At 42.5% G+C, this 20,073-nt stretch overlaps 1 protein-coding gene across 1 annotated transcript in view; it reads left to right on the forward strand.

Annotated features, from left to right (window-relative positions):
- The first annotated feature begins 906 nt into the window (after positions 1-906).
- The window catches only part of PPP1CB (protein phosphatase 1 catalytic subunit beta), a 49,686-nt gene continuing 30,519 nt past the window's right edge, over positions 907-20,073 (forward strand). The window contains exon 1 of the mRNA XM_065401599.1: positions 907-1,191. Coding sequence (XP_065257671.1) covers positions 1,140-1,191 — 52 coding nt within the window. The 5' untranslated portion in view covers positions 907-1,139. The remainder of the gene's footprint in view (positions 1,192-20,073) is intronic.

Raw genomic sequence — 20,073 nt, forward strand, 5'->3', positions numbered from 1 at the left:
CTGATTTTTTCTAGCGCAGCTGCAGTTTGCACAGCATAGTCAGCTACATTTTAGCAGCCTACATACAATTGAACATGTTGGCCCTACTCTTGAGAATTTTTAACAGTTGCTTTCAAAAGTATTTTATGTCCACTCAGGTAAGGCACCTGTTGGCAAAACCATATACCCTGAAATGGTCAAGAAGTAATGCTGAAAAATATTTCAGGAATGAGAAAAATAATAATGTTAAAGATCCCATCCACACTGGAGCATAGACCAGGCTAGCTAGAAAATCATTCCTGACATCTGCATTAGAACATGGGTGTAGTGAGCACAACTTGGTATTTCAGTGCGCACAGTTTGTTTAAATAAATTGTGACCTATGACCAGTGTGGTTTCAGCAGGAGGACGTCTGCTGGGAGGCTGGGTCTGCCTATTTGAAACGTACTTTTAATGAAAACTGAGCTTCTCAGACATGGTTCCAGGAGCTGGGCTTTCAGAAAAGCATAAACGAATGTGACACACGATCAGATCACACGAGTTGATCGGGGCAGATGTGAGCACGTGAGTTCCAGCTGGGGAAGCTTGGGGATGTCTGACAGATTCCCACCTGCCCGGAACGTGACTGCGGGTAGGTGCTTCTCGGAGTACCTGACACTCAATCGGGAGAACCCCCTCCCTGCCCCCACCTGACTCTAGCTCGGCCCGGCCTCGCTTGCAGCACTGCTAGGCCCAACTGGTTACCAGACCGGGGGCCCCGGGGAGCAAAGGAAAATCATCTCAAACGTATGCGCACCTACAGGAAGGCCTGAAGCGCAGCAAGAACACCCCATTGCGCCTGCGCAGTAACACCTCCCCCCCCCGCGGAGTCCCTTGCGCCTGCGCAATTGTTGAAGTGCCGGAGCGAAGTCGCCGCGGGGAGGGGGAGTTGGCGCGTGCGCGGTGGTGGCAGTCTGGTCTCTGAGGCGGGGAGGAGGCGCGGGGGTTGTTCTCCCGCATTTAACGGAGCGGGACCGAGCCCGGCGCTTTTGGGTGCCAGCGCGGGAGAAGCAAAGCGCCCGGTGGGATTCCTGGGGCGAGTCGCCGGCCCCCCTCGTCTGTGAAGCCCTCTCCACCCCGCCTTCTCCCCGCCCGGGACTACTGAGTCGGGTGCACACAAGATGGCGGACGGGGAGCTGAATGTGGATAGCCTCATCACCCGGCTGCTGGAAGGTGAGCGAGCCCCACCCCCCGGCACGTACACATGGGGGGTGCGAGGCAGGGGATACTCCCGCGCGCGCACACACCCGGGGGACGGCGGGGGGGTGCAAGGCGGGATCCTTCCCAACCTCACACCGGGGGGAGGCGGGAGCCGCCCCCCCCATCCGTCCGCGCACACAGCAGGAGATGGGGGTGAGGCTCTCTTTGCCCAGTGGGGGAAGGGAAAGCAACAGCGAAGGAAGGATGGGGGGGCGCTCACTCCCGTGGTACTGGGTGCTCTAAGCTATTTTAGTGATGGGGTGGGGGGGGGACACACCTCATACTGCTACATACTTTGCTGCTGAGACGGAGAGGGGTGTGGGAGGTAGGTGATGTCCTGGGTGCACTGGCCCCTTCGCCATCAGAGTGTGCTATTATGTTAGAGGGGCCATCGAGGACTAGTGCTTTGAAATATTATATTTGAACCAATATACAGGAGTGTGTGTGTGTGCGTGCGCGCCCCTGTGGCGGGGTCTCTGTAATGCGAATGCCTGGCGCATATCAGTGATGCATGTGTTTAAAGCCCAGGATTGTCCTGCTAACGCTGCCCCAGTGATGGGTGAGATAGAAAAGCCTAGCTAGTGGGAGGTGTCTCCCTCCTTCCCATCAGGTTAGTAGCACTTTTTCATGGCTTACAAAAATTGACAAATGTTGGGGGAGGGGGGTGTAAAAGGGGAAGCAGAAGGAATTTAGTGTACTGTAGTTCCTCTGCCCAGCTCTGGGGCTATTTCTAATGTTGGCTATAGAGAGAGAGAATAATCAGTGAGGGGGTCAATATGCCTTTTTTCAGTATTCCCAAAGATATCTTTTGTTAAGGTAAGGGAAAACAGTTGACTAACTTCCCATTTTCCAAGGAGCAGGATACTACTTCTATCCTTAGCATCATCATTTGATGTTCTTGGATAGTGACTATCCAGTCTTCCCAGCCTCCTCCTCATTGCCCCCAACAAATATCTGGTGAGGGAAGGGAACGGGTATGGATAAGTGTAGTTCATTTTAAAAATGGATGTAACTTCTGGATTTGGAAGGCTACCAATGTGACTTTCATACAGGTTTTGTTTTGGAGTGGGGATTCTTGGCCTGGAAGAGAGAAACAGAAGTTTAATAAATCTGTTTTGAATTTTACATATCCTCTAATTTTTGCGTGGTATCTTGTTTAACTACTTTGGTAACTTAACATAATGTATAGGTTTGTGAATACCATATTGTAGTCATTCCTCCATCCTTCTGAGGGTGAAATGGAATGTATAACGAGCAACACTTAAAGAAATAACAAATCCTAAACTTTTTGTGTTCTTTGTTGTTGGTTCTGTTAGTATGTCTGTATTTAAAGTATCCAGTGTAGTATGAGAACTTGCAGGCACCTGTATTTATAATTAAACGTAGGTAGATATTGTTGTCTGTTCAGCATTAGGCAAGAGTTCATTTCTGTGAGTGACTTGAAGCTTGAAATACTGCTAACAAGTTTTAACAAGACACTTTTACCAATGAAGGCTGTCTTCTGTTTTGTTTTTACTCCTGGATTACAGATAGGCCCATTTGTGACCTAGTCAGCATTCACTTCCTACCATAAGGTCAATTTTGTCTGTGTGTGTCTGTGGGGAAAAAATGCTCTGGCTTAAATCTTTGTCTGGGATAGCACTTTCTAATATGTTTTAATTGTTTTCACTTTATTAATCTATAAATTATAGACTTGTGGTTTTAAATAGTCGCTGTTATATGTTGGTGTCTAAGCCTGCCTGTGACCATTTATCTTAAAGTATTAGCCTGTTAAGACAATAAAGCTAAAAACTTGTGTATGTCCAGTAATTGTTTTGTTTTTATTTGAAGTGCATATCCATATTAAAATAGTTGATAAAATAATACTAAGTGTTACACATACAAGGGTGTATGTAACTGTTAGTCTCAGGTCACAGCCACCTTGTAGGTTACTTAGATTCACAGTCGAGACAGTATTGTGAAAAGATTTAAGCATGAATTTCCCCAATATTAAAGTGTGCGTGATAAAGCACAAATTTGAACCGTTAAGTCTAAAATTTGCCAAGTCTTTGTACAGACAATTTTTTCTAAACTGTCTTTAAAACCTAAGATTTTGATTTACTTTTTGTTTGACTTGAGTGTAAACAAAAATGATTTTCCTTAACTTTGACTGAACCAGACAGATTTTTTTCTTCACTTAACTGCCATTAAGTTTATCAGAGCTTGTATAACTTCTCTCTGCATCAGAGGGAAAATAGATCCCTCTATCACTGCATTGTTTTTGTAGGTGTCCCCGAACAGGTATGGGTTTTTTTTTTTTTTTTTTGCTTTAATTTACATTTTTGCGCTTATTTCCCATCTTCCAATTTCTGCACTATGAATGCACCATAGGATGAATAAAAGCTTGACTACTGCAGTTTTAACTCTAAAGTTTCTTTTATGTAATCAGATACTTAGCAATTTATAGTTTGTTATGGCATTGCTTCTACTTCGGTAAAGTTGTAGTGTAAAATGTGTTTCAAGCAAAAAGTAAGCCTGTTAATTTTCAATCTAGGAGCAATATTTTACATATTGTCAATTTTTTACCATTTCCAATTAGATGGCCAGAAATAGTGGTTTTATAGTGCAAAAATGGATTTAAAAGCTTTAAGAGAATCTTATTGCAGAGTGTTGGTCCATAGCATGTGCTAGGTAGGGCCTTCTTCTCCCTTTAAATGAAACAAATGGCTTTAACTTTGAACAGCAGTGACAGTAGTCTTTCAGTAGCTGGTGCTTACAACCCATTTTGCAATGTACTAACTCAGGGTTTCTCAAACTTCATTGCACTGCGACCCCCTTCTGACTACAAAAATTACTACACAACCCCAGGAAGGGGGACTGAGCTCGCCCAAGCCCTGCTGCCCTGGGGTGAAGGGGCCCAAGCCCCACTGCCCCGGGGAGGGGAGGAGGGGCAAAGCCTAAACCCAAGGGCTTGGGGCCTGTAACCTGAGCCCCACTGCCCAGGGTTAAAGCCGTTGGGCTTCGGCTTTGGCCCTGGGCAGTTGGGCTCAGGCTTTAGATTCGGCCCTGGGCAGTGGCGCTCCGGCTTTGGCCCAGGCCCCAGCAAGTCTAAGCCAGCCCTGGTGACCCCATTAAAACAGGGTTGCGACCCACTTTGGAGTCCTGACCCACAGTTTGAGAACCACTGTACTAACTACTTACAAAAATAGCAACAGTAGCAAGAAACTTCTGACCTCTTTAGGTTGTTGAATGACTACACCTATTTTTGAACATTAACCTAGCAGTCATGATCCATGCATTCACTTTGAGACTGGATTACAGTACTGTAATTGCCTGTGCCTAGTCAATCAAGGCCAATTTAGCTCCGTCTTGTACAACACAGAGCAACCTGTCTCTCTTGATCAGAACTAGCTGCTGAGAGCACATCAGTTGATTCCACCCTCCACTTGCCTCCCTTTTGTTGCTAGGTCCTAGTTCTCAAAGTTCAGAAGCATACTACCTCTGAGAATGCCTTACCATCTGAAGCTCATGGACACCTGCACTCATGAACACACACACTCATTTCAGAGAATGGAAACTCTTGAGAGCTGGAAGGCAAGCTTCTTAATGCTGGATTCTAGACTAAACACTCCTCTTGGAGAGATCAGAGCAATTCTTAGATTGGCTTGTCAGAGACCATTGCAAAACCCACCTTTTCATAACATCATATTCCCATACATGCTAGATAACTTAGATTCTTCCCTCCCTTTTTAAGTGGTGAACGCCAGGATGCCAAGAGGAGCCCATTTTGGAATTCACTTTCTTTATTTGTAACATGTCCAGAATATAAATGCTACGGTTATGGTGCCTTAGAACAGTGGTTCTCAACCAGGGGTATGTAGAGGTCTTCCAGGAGGTATATCAATTCATCTAGATATTTGCCTAGTTTTACAACAGGCTACATAAAAAGCACTAGTGAAGTCAGTACAAACTAAAATTTCATACAGATGACTTTATACTGCTCTATACACTGAAATGTAAGTACAAAACTTATATTCCAATTGATTTACTTTATAATTGTATAGTAAAAATGAGAAAGTAAGCAATTTTTCAGCAGTAGTGTGCTGTGACACTTTTGTATTTTTGTCTGATTTTTATAAGGAAGTAGTTTTTAAGTGAGGTGTAACTTGGGGATATGCAAATCAAATCAGACTCCTGAAAGGGGTACAGTAGTCTAGAAAGATTGAGAACCACTGCCGTAGAAGTACCTATTATGTAAAGAAAACAAGTAGAATGAATACTGCATGCTATGAGTAAACTGGCTGGTTTATAAGGTACGCTGCTAGCACAGAACATAGCAGGCACACCTTGTCCTTTGTCTAATTTTCCTTCCCTCCAGCTCCTAAGAGCTGGCAGACATCCACCCCAATTCTTTTGGCACTGGGATGGGGAGAGAGACCCTCTGCTTTTTCACTTAATGCTTGCAGACGTGTACCATAAGCCTGGTCTTTGAACCTAGTGGCTATTGAGTTATGGCTACTAGATACAGGGTATGTGTGTTGATTAGGGGGCTGCTGAGAATCAGGACTTGTCTAGACACAGAAGTTGTATTGGTCTAACTTAAAGCAGTTTTAAAACTTAAGCCAGTGCAAACCTCTCTGTAGACTCACCTGTTTGAAACTGATTGTATTGTAGTAGCACCTGGGAGCCCCCAACGTAGACCGGATCCCCTTTGTGTTAGGTACTGTACAAACACAAAATAAAGACTCTGACGTAAACCAAACATAAGAGTTTCATAGATTATAAAGCCAGAAGAACATTGTGATCACGTTGTCTGACATCCTGTAAAACACAGAATATAGGACTTCCCTGGATTAATTTCTGTTTGAACTGGAGCATTGAGTCTATCACTAAGGTACGCCTTCCAATCCTTAAATCCAGTGGTTCTCAAAGTGTGGGTCGGGACCCTAAAATGGGTCACGACCCCATTTTAGTGGGGTTACCAAGGCTGGCGTTAGACTGGCTGGGACCTGGGGCCAAAGCCGGAGTGCCACTGCCCAGGGCCGAATCTAAAGCCTGAGCCCAACGGCTTTAACCCTGGGCAGTGGGGCTGAGGTTACAGGCCCCAAGCCTTCAATTTTCAACATCCTTCTTGAATTGTGGACACAAGTTCTGGGCATAGTACTACAGCAGTGGTTGCCCCAGTGCCAAATACAGATGTAATGAAACCTACTTCTATTTGATATTCCCCTGTTTATGCATCCAAGGATTGCATTAGGCATTTTGGCCAGAGCATCACCAAACAACAGACTTAAATCAATTTAAGGCCTGATCTACACTTAGGTTTGTTGGAATAGCTATATTGGTCGGGGGTGTGAAAAATTACACCCCTGAGCTCCGTAGTTAGTTAAGCTGACCAAACCCTGGTGTAGATGCAGCTAGGTCAGTGGAAGAATTCCTCTGTTGATCTAGCTAATGTTGCTCAGGAAGGCAGATTAACTACAGCGGAGGAAGAAAACCCTTCTGTTGCAGTAGAAAGAAACTACAGTATGGCATTTACAGTGGCATGGCTGCAGTGCTGTAGCTGTGACACTGTAGAGCCCATCATGTAGACCAGGGGTCGGCAACCTACGGCACGCGTGCCAAACACGGCAAGCAAGCTGATTTTGAGTGGCACGCAGCTCCCCTGACGCAGTCCCGGCACTCAGCCCCCCTCCACCGCTCTCCCCTGCGGGGGCAGGAGGCAGAAACTTGGTTCTGTGGCAGCCAAGCTTTCCCCCTCCCCTGCTTCTTCCCCCAGCGGCGCTTTCCTGCCCCCCTCCTCTTCTCCGTCCCTGGCCAATCAGCTGATGGCCCTAGCGAGGGGGAGGGGGAAGAGCGGCAGCGTGCACACAGCTCCGTAGAGGAGGCAGAGAAGAGGTAGAGACAGAGCCTGGGGGAAGGGGATGGAACAGGGCATATCCCTTCCAGCCCCCTGCCATGAGCCGCTCAGGGCAGGGGGCTGGGAGCACCCCCACGAGCCGAGCACCCCAGCCCTCTGCCCTGACCCCCCCCACACACACTCAGCCTTCTGCTCTGCACCCCCACACACCCCAGCCCTCTGCCCTGAACCCCCCTGCCCCCCCACAGCCCCATCCCTCTGCCCTGAACCCCCCACACACTCAGCCTTCTGCCCTGCATCCCCCACACACCCCAGCCCTCTGCCCTGATCCCTGAACCCCCCCACACACACCCCAGCCATCTGCCCTGATCCCTGAAACACCCACCCCCAGGTCTGGGGTCCCGGCCGCAGGCCCTACTCAGCCCGCTGCCGGCCTAGGTGAACAGAACCCCAGGCTGGCAGCGAGCTGAGCAGGCTGGTGGCGTAAGATCAGCATTTTAATTTAATTTTAAATGACGCTTCTTAAACATTTTGAAAACCTTGTTTACTTTACATACAATAGTTTAGTTATATAATATAGACTTATAGAAAGAGACCTTCTAAAAACGTTAAAATGTGTTACCGGCACGCGAAACCTTAAATTAGAGTGAATAAATGAAGACTCGGCACACCACTTCTGAAAGGTTGCCTACCCCTGGCGTAGACCATAGGTAATCAATAGGTGGATTGCGGGCCAAATCCTGACTGCCAGCTGCTTTTGAGTGGACCGTGAAATCTTTTTGTATACTTATTATTACCGTTATTGATATTGCGGTGTGAAAAATGTTTCTCTGGAGTCTGGACCTTGACTATAACTTGACCAAGAAATTTGGACCTTGACCAAAAAATAGACTATTCCCTGGTGTAGATGTATTCTGTGAGACAATTTTTCTTTCTAAAATCTGTTTTGTTTTGTTTTTGGCCAGGCGTAAGAAAGTTTACTAGTTCTGTTAATACTGGTTCATCAAATTGTCTGTCACATAAGTTGTGAAACGTTATTTCATAGTGTGAGTGTCTCTTAACTTATTACATTTGTTCAAAATGTAATAAGTTATGTGACACTTCAGAACCTTACAGTTTAAAGAAAGATAATGGTCTCAGCTGGCTCCCTCTCTGGTACAGTCTGAGACGTTTGCTGGTATAAGACTTGTTTTCATATTCAAGAAAAGCTGCGAGTTCCCAATCAAGTGGAGAAAACTTATTTTAACCTTCTGTTTCAAAAATTGATTTTTTGGGGCATTTGACATCATTGGACAGTTGTAGCTACTTGAATGTGGAAGCAAGAAAGTCTGCTGGTAACATGAAACTCAAACAGCCTCTCATAGTTCTGGGAGAGAATTGCAGCCAAGGTACATTCTTTAGAAACACTGTTCTTTTCAGCCAAAAGTACAATTGTCTGCTGATCTAAAGGTTACTATAAGATTGGTGGTTGACAGTCTGTTCGGCTTTACTTGGTGCATTTGCAGCACTCCGAGCATAACCAGCTTCCAGAGCAGCAAAGGAAAGAAACATTTTTTTTAAAAAAATAATAAATTGTGCATGTAAAAGCACTTACATGGCATAAGGAGTTGGGAGGTAGCAGTAGTTTCACAGAGTATACATAATTCTTTGAAAAAGCTGAAAATCTAGTTAGTGATGTCCATTTGTTTTGTGGAACTGTTGACGTTTTGTGTAATTAACATTCAATAACAAATACTGAAAAAACCAACTAGATTACACTTTGCTTTAAAATCATGTCATTTGGACTAGTCCTTCTTTAACTTCAGTTTCATCAAGACTCTAGGAGTTCATGAAAACACAGGAATAGAGAGACAAATGTTTCACTATTGACAGAACAAAAGTTTTTATACACTATACAATATTGGTTCTAGCTCAAACAATTTTTGAGCCAGAGGCCACTAAAATCAGATAGGAATTGTAAATATGTAAGGGAGGCAAGAGCATGAGAGATTTTTAAGCTGTACATTGCGAACCCCCATAGCTGAAACTAATCCTTGGAAAGATGCAACTCCCAACTTTCTGATTGCTGTTATTAGTTTCCATCCCTGGTTGCTTGAGGTGTTTTACTTAAAATAATCACTGGTTCCTCTGACCAGATTTAAAAAATAAATAAATAAATACAGGCAGTCTTCAGATTCCTAGTCATCCTTGTCTAGTCAGTCCTTGCTACACAGTACCAGTAACTTGAAAAAACCCTCTTGCTTGCTTAGATTTACACCTAAGCTGCCATATTCTGAAACTGTTAAATTTTTGTCTTTTATATTTGTTATAGTAAAATAGTTTGCGTTTGCACAGTAGGAATATTGCACATGTTGGGACCTAATCCTACAAGGTACTAAACATCTTTAATTCCTGTTGATTTCAATAGGAGTTAAAGACACTTGGCACCTTGCAGGGTCAGGTCTTCATGCAGAACTCAAACTAAAGGCTGAGATTGGAATAGTTCCAAAATGAAAACTGTAAACTAAATTCAAACCATTCAATATTGTGGAAGAAAATAACAAACTGTTTTGGTTGTTTTGAAAGATCACTTTTCTTCCTTTTCACAAAGCACTTAAGCATAAAGGAGGAGTCATGCTTTTTCCTCTCTTCTTCCGTACTTTATTGCTCCAAAAATGTGTTATACTTGGCTTGTGGGGAAAGTAATTTGGCAGTCTGGGATAATGCTGTTGTATGCCACATCCCAGAATGGATCATCATAGATGTGGGAAATGAGGGACATTCTCAGAAAATAAAAATAGAACTAGAAAAGGTCTATTTCAAGGATACACAAACAAATTATGAAAAATGGACTGCAAGGAACAAATAGTCATTTTGATTCAGACATAAAGTATCATAGATACAGCCAATGGGGGGAGGGAGAATATAACGGGGGGGGGAAAAAGAAGCAAGATACAAGTTTGCTTTATCTTCTCCCCCTGAAAAAAACTTCAGAGACAATTGTAATAGTTAGTGTATTCTGTTTCAGCTGATAGTGTTGGGAGGGTAGGAGTATCTTGAAATTAATCTTGGGTAGGGAGGGTAATAAAAAGGTAGGAATCTTATTGTATTTTAAACATCAGTCCTGAAGGGCACTAAAATCGTAGCAATCTATAAATCTTATAGCATTCTATAAATCTTCCATTCTTAGCAATTTGTAAATCATGGAACGGTTGAAATAGGGGGAGAGAGAGAGCGTGCTAAAACCCTTGTCCATTTGGATGACCTCATTATTGTAAAAGTAAGGAAATTTTCAGTTTGCCACATTTGTATCTCATTAAGGTTGTAACAAAGTATTGATCGCTTAACATATCTTTGTTTATATATTCTATGCCATGTAAAGAACAATTTTAGCATGAATCCCTCAACTTACTTGCATTCAGAGTACAGCTGCATTTTAATAGAGATGAGGAAAAAGCAATGATTTAATTTCAATATAATGAAATGTGCTTTTAATGTGGACAATTGAGCTGAATTTTTAAGTCAGTAACCCGGGGATGTTGTTGTGCATTTTAGAAAATCAAATCAATGTAGTTGGTACTGTGTGTTCTAACTGTGAAGCATACTATATTTGGCTACTTAGCCAGGTCAAGTTTCATATGAAACTGACCTCAGGGAAGAACATCAGATCTTGCTGTTTAACAATGTAACCTGTAACATTTTTCCTTCAGAATTTTAAGGGTGTTTGAAAAAACACACCTTAAGCTTGTCTCCAAAGCATAGGGGGTTTTTTGTGTGGGTTTTTTTTTTTTTTTTTTTTTTTACTTTTGTGGTACAATTTCATGCTTTCCTAATGTAGACTAGTTCATTTTAGTATTTTAACAAACCCCACAACTCCTAAAAATAAATACATAAATAAAAATCTTAACATTAAATGGTGAGCTTTGCATTCCTTTTATATATACAGTTTTTTGCTGTTTGTCTAATGCAGATAAATCACCTTGGGGGCAGGTATCTGTTCTTAGTTGTCTAAACACCATGCACATGCATAGCATTACATAAATAGTAATCTGAGTCCCTATCCTTACCTAGGAACTTCTGAAATATAATCAGAGAGCCTTGATATTACGAGGGTCATTATGTATAAAATAAGACCTTTTTCTGATTCAAAACCATGTTGAAAAATGTTTGCTTAATCCTAAGGCTTTGTCTAACAGTACACCTGGGGAAATGGCAATCGTAGATTACTGCAGTGGATTACTTTCCTAGTGTAGTTAGAGGTTTCTTGTGTGTTTTTTTTTTTTTTTTAATTTAGAAGGCCTCTTCAAGATTTATAGTATGTAGAACAGTTCTAGTTTTGCATGGCTCGTTGAGAATGGTTAACTAGTTAACTATTTTTTTGAATAAGTTTGACACTTGTGTTTAAGTATGATGAAAAAGCTTATACTATTGAATTGATTGTTTTGGGTACTTTTTTTGCTAACCTCAAAAACAGATTAAAACTGAATAAAAGTATTTATGGCCGTATCTAGAATTCTTGAATTTCCTTGAATCCTGTCAGTGTGATATTGAACTGAAATTGCACTAGTAGCATAGTTCCATTTCCTAGTGAAAGATGAAGCGCGTGTCCTTGTCGAGGGGTAGGTCTTCACTGCAGAGTTAATTGTGGTGATCAATACCCTGGGGCTTACCCCTTCATTGGCCTAATTTGGGTGTGAGTGGCTGCTTCCACAGTGGTGCTGTACTTGTGTGAGGTGCTAGGACTTCTGAGGTCATTTTCATGATTCTTAGTTCTGCAGTGAGCTGTGTCACTTTTTTTTTTTTTTTCCCCTCAGTGAATTGTGGGAGAACTTGTCTGTCCTTCTGGGCACGTGAGAGGAATTGTGGGAAGGCATTGAAGGACTATCAGCAGGACCGTCCTTAAGCATACACAGAATATGCAGCTGCGTAGGGCACCAGCGACCAGCCCTCCCATCCCCCCGCCAGCCCTCCTGTGCGTTCCTATGGAGATGTGGGGCCCTAGACAACTCCCTCCACCCCACCCCCATTTTCTATCCCTTCTCCCAAGCCCCCTCCCCTAGTGATGGACGCAGCCCAGGGGATTAGCGGGGGGGGGCTGCTGCTGGCAGCAGGGGTCAGGCCTACCCCTGCACTCACCAGCAGTGGCAGGAAGCAGAGCAACCCAGCCCACTCCACTCCGCTGGCTGGTTCCCCACTGTGTCGCTCCGCATCCCGCCGCCAGTGAGTGCGGGGGGAGGGAACGCTTCCCCCGAGCGACACGGCTGAGGCGGGGGGAGCGGAGTGGGCTGGGGCCAGGTCATTCTGCTTCCCGCTGCTGGCGCCAGGCCCCCTGCTAATGCCCCAGGACGCTCTGGGCCTGTGGTGCCCCCCAAAGTTCCTGCCTTCATGGCCCTGCAGGCCTTGAGCGCAGCCCAGACCCTCCGCGAGCGGTGGGGGGGAAAGTAAGTTCTAGGGTTGCATAAGGCACCATAATTGGTAGGGACGACCCTGACTATCAGCATTTGAGTGGTTTAGCCTATGCTCACAGTGTAAAAGGAGGAGGTTACCAGCCTGAGTGTAAGCAGTGCTCAGGCTTTAGCCTGTATCCCAGGATTGGCCAGCTACTTTGACTATAAAGTACCACAGTCTTGGGTGAGGTTTGGTGTGTGGATGACTGTAGCACTTGTAGTGTAGATATACCCAGAGTTAACTCTGCAATGAAGACAACTCTTGGGTGTATCATCTGCCTTAAATTCCACTGCTTATGAGGTGTTGATGCAATTGTGGTCCCTAGTAAGACGGGGTAGATTAGTCTCTGAAAATGTCTCATCCTTTTATCCTCTGAGTCCCGACTTCGTCCAAAGAAAAAACAGTTATAAGTCTGTCCGAGGGCCCTCTTGCAGGGTTCCAGTCTATCCTCTAACACTAGAAGCTGCTCTGGAGGGTTAGTAAGGCTACAATTTTGTCACGGAAATTTTAATAAATTTCACAGCAGAAGTGCAAGATAAAAAGATAAGTAATTGAAAGGTCACTAAATGCTGTAACTTCACAACATTCGCATACACGAGATTGTAGTGGGGGTGCTGAAAGGTGAGGCCGGGGGAGGGCGGGCGGACAGGCAGGCAGGCAGAGTTTTGGAGATTGAGCCCATCCCACACTCCTCTTGCAGTGGCAGCTCCTGTCTTTTAGGGCTGGGTACAGCTCCCCACTCCAGGCATTGTTACCCTGTGCTTCAGGTCGCAATGCCACTCAGTTTGGGCCTAATCAAATGTGTTTTTACAGTTGTTTCCAAGATGTCTCAGACTTTATTCAGATTCATGATTTCTGTGACAGAACTAGCCTAGCTAAGGAGATGTGAGAGGTGGAGGCTTCAGTGTACTGTGGAACAGATAATGCAGTGCCCATAGGAAGTCTGTGTCTGGAAGGCTGCTAGATGGTTGAAGCCCAATCCAGCTAAAAACCAAGTTAATGTTGGTAGGCTCTGAAAAGCAACAAGATATGGTGAGAGCCATGCTCGTACCTAGTTGGATAGATTAGTGTGCCATTTATAACAGACTTGCAGTATTAGAGGGATATTAGATCCAAGATTGCTGTTAGATGTAAGGTAACATGGATGGCAGTACCCCTCTTCATCTGCATCTGGTAAGGCAAATGCAGCCACCTTTTTGGGAGTGGACTTTGCTATCGATATCGGTGTCTTTGAGCTTGTATGTAGGGACGTTATACTGGTATAAGGTGTGAATTCAAACTGTTATACTGGTATAACTCCCCATGTGGGGACACATTGCAGTATAGTTTTTTTTATAGTTTTAACTTTTTCCCAGTTTTTGTCACTGTGGAAGGTAGTGTACCTCAACCTGCTAACTTGAGTTGAACGTACAAAGCTGCCTTATCTTCACTAGAATTTTACTTCAGTTAACTTAAGTTAGCAAACTAGTTAATTAAGAATGCATCTTTTTGTAGAGACAATGCCTGAGTGATTTGGTACCAGATGACCTCCGATTACTTCTATCCACGTGCTGTATTGCCTCTCTTGTTCTCATACTAAAGTTTTTCTCAACTGTAAATCCATGGAGGCTGTTGGCAGCATATTCTTTATGAAAAATCCCTTGGTTCTGAAGCTTGCTTTGTTTTCCCCTTTCCAGTCTTCAAGAAGCTCAGACCTTGTAAAACTTCTAGGCATTGGTTTGCTGGGCAAGTAATTAATGGGTGCGTAACTGGCTGGATAACCGTACTCAGAGAGTTGTTGTTAATGGTTCCCAATCCTGCTGGAAAGGTATAACAAGTGGGGTTCCGCAGGGGTCTGTTTTGGGGACCGGCTCTGTTCAATATCTTCATTAACGACTTAGATATTGGCATAGAAAGTACGCTTATTAAGTTTGCAGATGATACCAAACTGGGAGGAATTGCAACTGCTTTGGAGGACAGGGTCATAATTCAAAATGATCTGGACAAATTGGAGAAATGGTCTGAGTTAAGCAGGATGAAGTTTAACAAAGACAAATGCAAAGTGCTCCACTTAAGAAGGAAAAATCAGTTTCACACATACAGAATGGGAAGAGACTGTCTAGGAAGGAGTACGGCAGAAAGGGATCTAGGGGTTATAGTGGACCACAAGCTAAATGAGTCAACAGTGTGATGTTGTTGCAAAAAATGCAAACATGATTCTGGGATGTATTAACAGGTGTGTTGTGAGCAAGACACGAGAAGTCATTCTTCCACTCTACTCAGCGCTGGTTAGGCCTCAGCTGGAGTATTGTGTCCAGTTCTGGGCACTGCATTTCAAGAAAGATGTGGAGAAATTGGAGAGGGTCCAGAGAAGAGCAACAAGAATGATTAGAGGTCTTGAGAACATGACCTATGAAGGAAGGCTGAAAGAATTGAGTTTGTTTAGTTTGGAAAAGAGGGGACATGATAGCAGTTTTCAGGTATCTAAAAGGTTGTCATGAGGAGGAGGGAGGAAACTTGTTCACCTTAGTCTCTAAGGATAGAACAAGAAGCAATGGGCTTAAACTGCAGCAAGGGAGGTTTAGGTTGGACATTAGGAAAAAGTTCCTAACTGTCAGGGCGGTTAAACACTGGAATAAATTGCCTAGGGAGGTTGTGGAATCTCCATCTCTGGAGATATTTAAGAGTAGGTTAGATAAATGTCTATCAGGGATGGTCTCTAGACAGTATTTGGTCCTGCCATGAGGGCAGGGGACTGGACTCGATGACCTCTCGAGGTCCCTTCCAGTCCTAGAATCTATGAATCTATAATGAGATAAGAAGTTTGACTTTGTATCTGGTTTGATACTGTGAATTACATTTTTACATATTTAAAAAACTCCTTTTTGTGGATGTTAGTAAGTGCCCAAAGAAATGGGTGGTAGATGTGCTTAATCTACAGAGGAGCATATTTTTCTGGTTAGGATATAGTCTCCTGTGTATTTTTGCTACATACCTGCTCTTTCAGTGTTATCTGTAGGATCATCAGTAGATGAAGCAGTATACATTGAAAATGAGATGAGAACATGCTAAAACTCATTTTACTCCCAAACTAGAAAAGGAAGGGAAAACTAGACTTTTTTTAACGTTCTTGACAAGGCAAATTAAATCAAGAGAAACAACAATTTGTTGAAGGAAAGTGAAGTTCAATGACTATAGTTTGAGTCATAGACTGCATACAGTTTGATCACATTCTTGGACAAGAGCCTTGTAGGTAAAGCTTCAAAATTAATTCTTAATAGCTTTTATATTTAAAGCCAACCATAACATTATTGAAGCTTTATAACTTTGTAAATTCTTCGGGACAGGGACTCTTTTTGCTGTGTTTGTACAGTAATTCCTTAGCACAGTGCAATACCTATGTGCTACCACATAATACAAACAACTAAAATGTTGTAGGAGTGAAGGGCATTTTAGTGTGGTGCAAACTGAGCACGCAACACAAGTGCAAGGGCTATTAACTGCAAGACCTTTACCATTATTCATCACTTCCTTTGGCTGGAATACTTCCAGAATGTGTGTTTACATAAAGTGTTAAAGGAAAACAGACCAAAGAATACCATTCAGTGAGCATTCTTAATATGTTCAGAACTGAAAGCCCATACACCCATGTGGCTCTTGACCCAACTCTTGTGTTTAGCCTCTGGCCTTATCGTTGCTAGGAAAAGGTGTTTTTAGCACATGAACTAACATGTTGGGTCATATGTTAAAACACTTATTCCTAGTGAATGCAAGATCTGAGTTGCCTGTTTATATTTTATTTCTAATCTTAGTATGGTTATGTGGCTAAAAATTCTAACTAACAAGATGTGTGACATGTTAGCATTGTTCTTGTCGATTAGACTAGTATTACAGCTGGCGTGCATCAGTAGAACAAAGCAGTTTCTAGTTTGTGTTTGGGCCATAGCTTATTTAATCAGATTACTCAGTAAACAGTCCAGTTGCCCTACTCCCAGTCCTGAGCTCTTAACTATCAGCAGTATGATACTATGGTTACATCTACACAGCACTAATGCCTGCCCGCCTCCCAACCCCCACGGTAGTGACGCTCTGAACCTGGCTCAAGTGTCTGGGCCTTGCATTACAAGACTAAATAGCAGTGTAGACGTTCCTGCTCTAGGGTTCACCTAGAACCTAGCTAGGGTTCATCTAGCTACATCAAAGTAAAACTACCCTGTATCTTGCCTCCACTAGCGTTTTGCTATAAATTAACTTTTTTTTTTTTTTAAGCACCTTATTTCCTAGTGTAGACAATTCCTGAGGAGGAAACACTTATGAAGGCTAATGTCTCCCAAACACTTATTTCTGGCTACTTTAACTTGGGAAGCCATTAACTAGGCAGTCTTGCCTGACCTTATTACACAGAGGATCACACAAACCTCAGCACAACCTTGTGTGGGCCAAACAGATTCTACATATTTTAGTAAGATTTAAAGTTAACTATTGATTTATATTTTATATTCTGCTTGTTCGTATGTATTAGGTTATTTCTATGTACAGTATTGTCTATTTACACACTTGTGTAAACTAAAATGATATAACATGATGACAAAACACTAATGAATTGGCCATTAGTATATTGTGTTGAAGCAAGTCATGGGCCTTATGAAATGCTCTGGTGGGCTGTAGGTTAGGCACCTCTGAAACATAGACATATTCTAGTAAAACTATTACAGTAGAACCTCAGAGTTATGAACACCTAAGGAATGGAGGTTGTTCATAAATGTTCAGAGTTATGGTGGCTCTTCCAAAAGTTTACAACTGAACATTGGAAATAATACAGCTTTGAAACTTTACTATGCGGAAGAAAAATGCTGCTATTAACCAGCTTAATTTAAATGAAACAAGAACAGAAACAGTTTCCTTACCTTATCAAACTCTTATTTTTTTAATAGTTTAACACAGTACTGTACTGTATTTGCTTTTTTTGTCTCTGCTGCCTGATTGCATACTTCTGGTTCCAAATGAAGTGTGTGGTTGACTGGTCAGTTCATAACTCTGGTATTTGTTACTGAGGTTCTGCTATATGTATTTTTCAAGTGTCTGTTACAATATGTCAGTATGGCACTACAGCTGGCATACACATAATATCCTAACTTATTCACACTCCTCATGGATTATTTTACCCTTTGGATGCTGGTAAGGCTACATGCCTTCATAAAAGCGCCAAAAGATACAAAATGCCAGTATGCTTAGCAGCATAGGCTGCTATGTTCATATCAGCATAATGCTTTGCTCTCTACATTGAACTAGATTTTATTGAATAGCTGATGTCGTTGTCCAGATATTCAAAGTCCTCTATGGTAGTGGCCCTAGCTGTCTCAGACCTGGTTTCCCTCCATAGCCAGGACCATCCATAACAATTGTTTTACTGTAACAACAAAACCTGAGTGTGAGAGACCGCACGTTTTTTCACAGGAGTTGGATTAGAGAACTTGCTCCCCAAAGGGCTAATAACCAACTGGCATCACTGTTTTCAGAAGTAGATGCAAAATAAATTTAATCAACTTAACTTAACCCAGTAAGTATCTTGTGTACTTGAGCACACTCTATCTTTATGAACTAATTGACCCACTTTTTCTAGATCATTGGTCCCCAAACTGTGGGGCATGACTCCCCAGGAGGCGTAGAGGAACATTTGGCAGGGGGGAGAGCATGGTGGGACCCTTTCCTCTGCCCAGGTCCCAGAGGTGTGTGGGTAGATTACATTATGGGTGAGGAGGGGGTGCGACATAAAAAGTTTGGGGACCACTGTTCTAGAGGTTGGAGAGGAAGAAAGATTTCTGCAGTAGCTGAGGTCTTCATTGGCCACAATGGAGCCGCTAATATAAATATTTAGGTAAAGTTATCTTTCCGCTAAGAATGTCTTCTATGCTTGATAGAGGACAAGAAAGGGAACTGTAGGTGTAACTGTCCATGTGACCCTACACTACTGGTTAACGCACCTGTTTCAAATTGATCAATTTTGAATTAGTTGCATTACTTAAAAGAATGACTTCCTCTTTCTGTACTTTGTTATAAAATATAAAGGGAGCTTTTGACATGATTTTGGGATTTGAAAGCAACTTTTGTAACCACAATACTAAACTCTTGACTTAGAATTGAAAGTAAGGGGAGGGGAAACCCAGCTGTGCAGTGGTTAAAAATATATTTTTTAATAGACTAAAACATGGATGACTCAGGGCTTGTCTGCACAGTTTTCCTGATTAATTCAATGTATGGACACTCTTATTCTGGAATAAGCCCACTTGGGAACAAGGCATGCTTACTGCAGAATAAGAATATCCACATGTGGAATTATCTAGGGAAAATTCCATGTGAGCCTTTAGGCTTGTTTCCATTGTCTATCAGGAGTGTTCACACTGTCATTTTTAGAGGTAAATCTGAAATATGCCTGGAGTTACACAAGGTGGATAAAAATGATTTGTTTAAAAAGAAATCAAATTGATTTTTCAGCTTTTTAAAATTTAATTCATTTTTGTTTACAAGTTGCTAGTTCTTTATTTCTCATTTTATAGTCTTAAATTGCAAACGTTGATGGTTTTGTACAATTTTCTTAATTGTTAGTAGAATTTCAGATTTTATGCAGTATTTTTATATTGAGTTTCACCCTTAAAATGCTAATTTATTGTGGGGTGGGGAGAATCCAAAGCTAAAATGCTTTGACCAGGCTATATTTGATCAGGATTTTCAGTCTGAAGTCAATGGATCTTGTGCTTTTAAGTCATTTTAGGTGCTTTTGAAAATACCTCGGTTAGGTGCCATGTGGTTTAAGCCTAAGTTTAGGCTTCTATTTTTGAAAACTTTTTAGCTTGTGACTAAAAAGCTCATTAACTTTGTTCATGAATTGAAAATCTACACTCTATTGTGAACACTTTCAGCCCCTTTGATTCCACTTAAAAATAACCCCCTCAGTATTGACCACCAGATAGTAAGGGGCTTTCATCCCTTAGCTTTGTATACCATATTCTTCTTTATTAACTATAGGAGTATCGTTTAGCCTTGCTTGCATCCACTTTTGATCTACCATTGAGTACCAGTACTCTTGCCATACCTTACTAGAACAGCTGTCAGTTTCCTCTGGTTCCTGGATCCTGCTCTTGAAGATAGGGTGAAATATTCCTTGTTCTAACCTACATATGGAACACTCTGTAACCTGTCTGGTTAGTTGGTTGAGCTTGCGAAGCCATAATGTCTTGATATTTGTCTGGCTAATGTGATAACTCTTAATTCTGCATCTGATCAATCCTAAAATGTCATGGAATGTTCTAGGCATCAGTAGATGGTACCCAATTGATTTCTCCACCAAAAGAGGGAAAGTAGGGAACATGAGCGCCTTTTCTCTGTTTAGTAAAGCCACAGCTTCAAGTTCCTCTGCAATTGTCTGTAGATCAAAGAACTGGTTGATGGACCTCATTAATGCCTTCCACTATCTCACCTCTGCCCATTCTCCCAAAAGCTGAATATATTGCCATCCTGAATGATTTATCTCCCAGACAGAAGAGTGTGTGTGTGTGTGTGTGTGTGTGTGTGTGTGTGTGTGTGTGTGTGTGTGTGAGAGAGATATATCT

This window comes from Emys orbicularis, chromosome 3 (genome assembly GCF_028017835.1).
Source record: "Emys orbicularis isolate rEmyOrb1 chromosome 3, rEmyOrb1.hap1, whole genome shotgun sequence".
Lineage (NCBI taxonomy): Eukaryota > Metazoa > Chordata > Testudines > Emydidae > Emys > Emys orbicularis.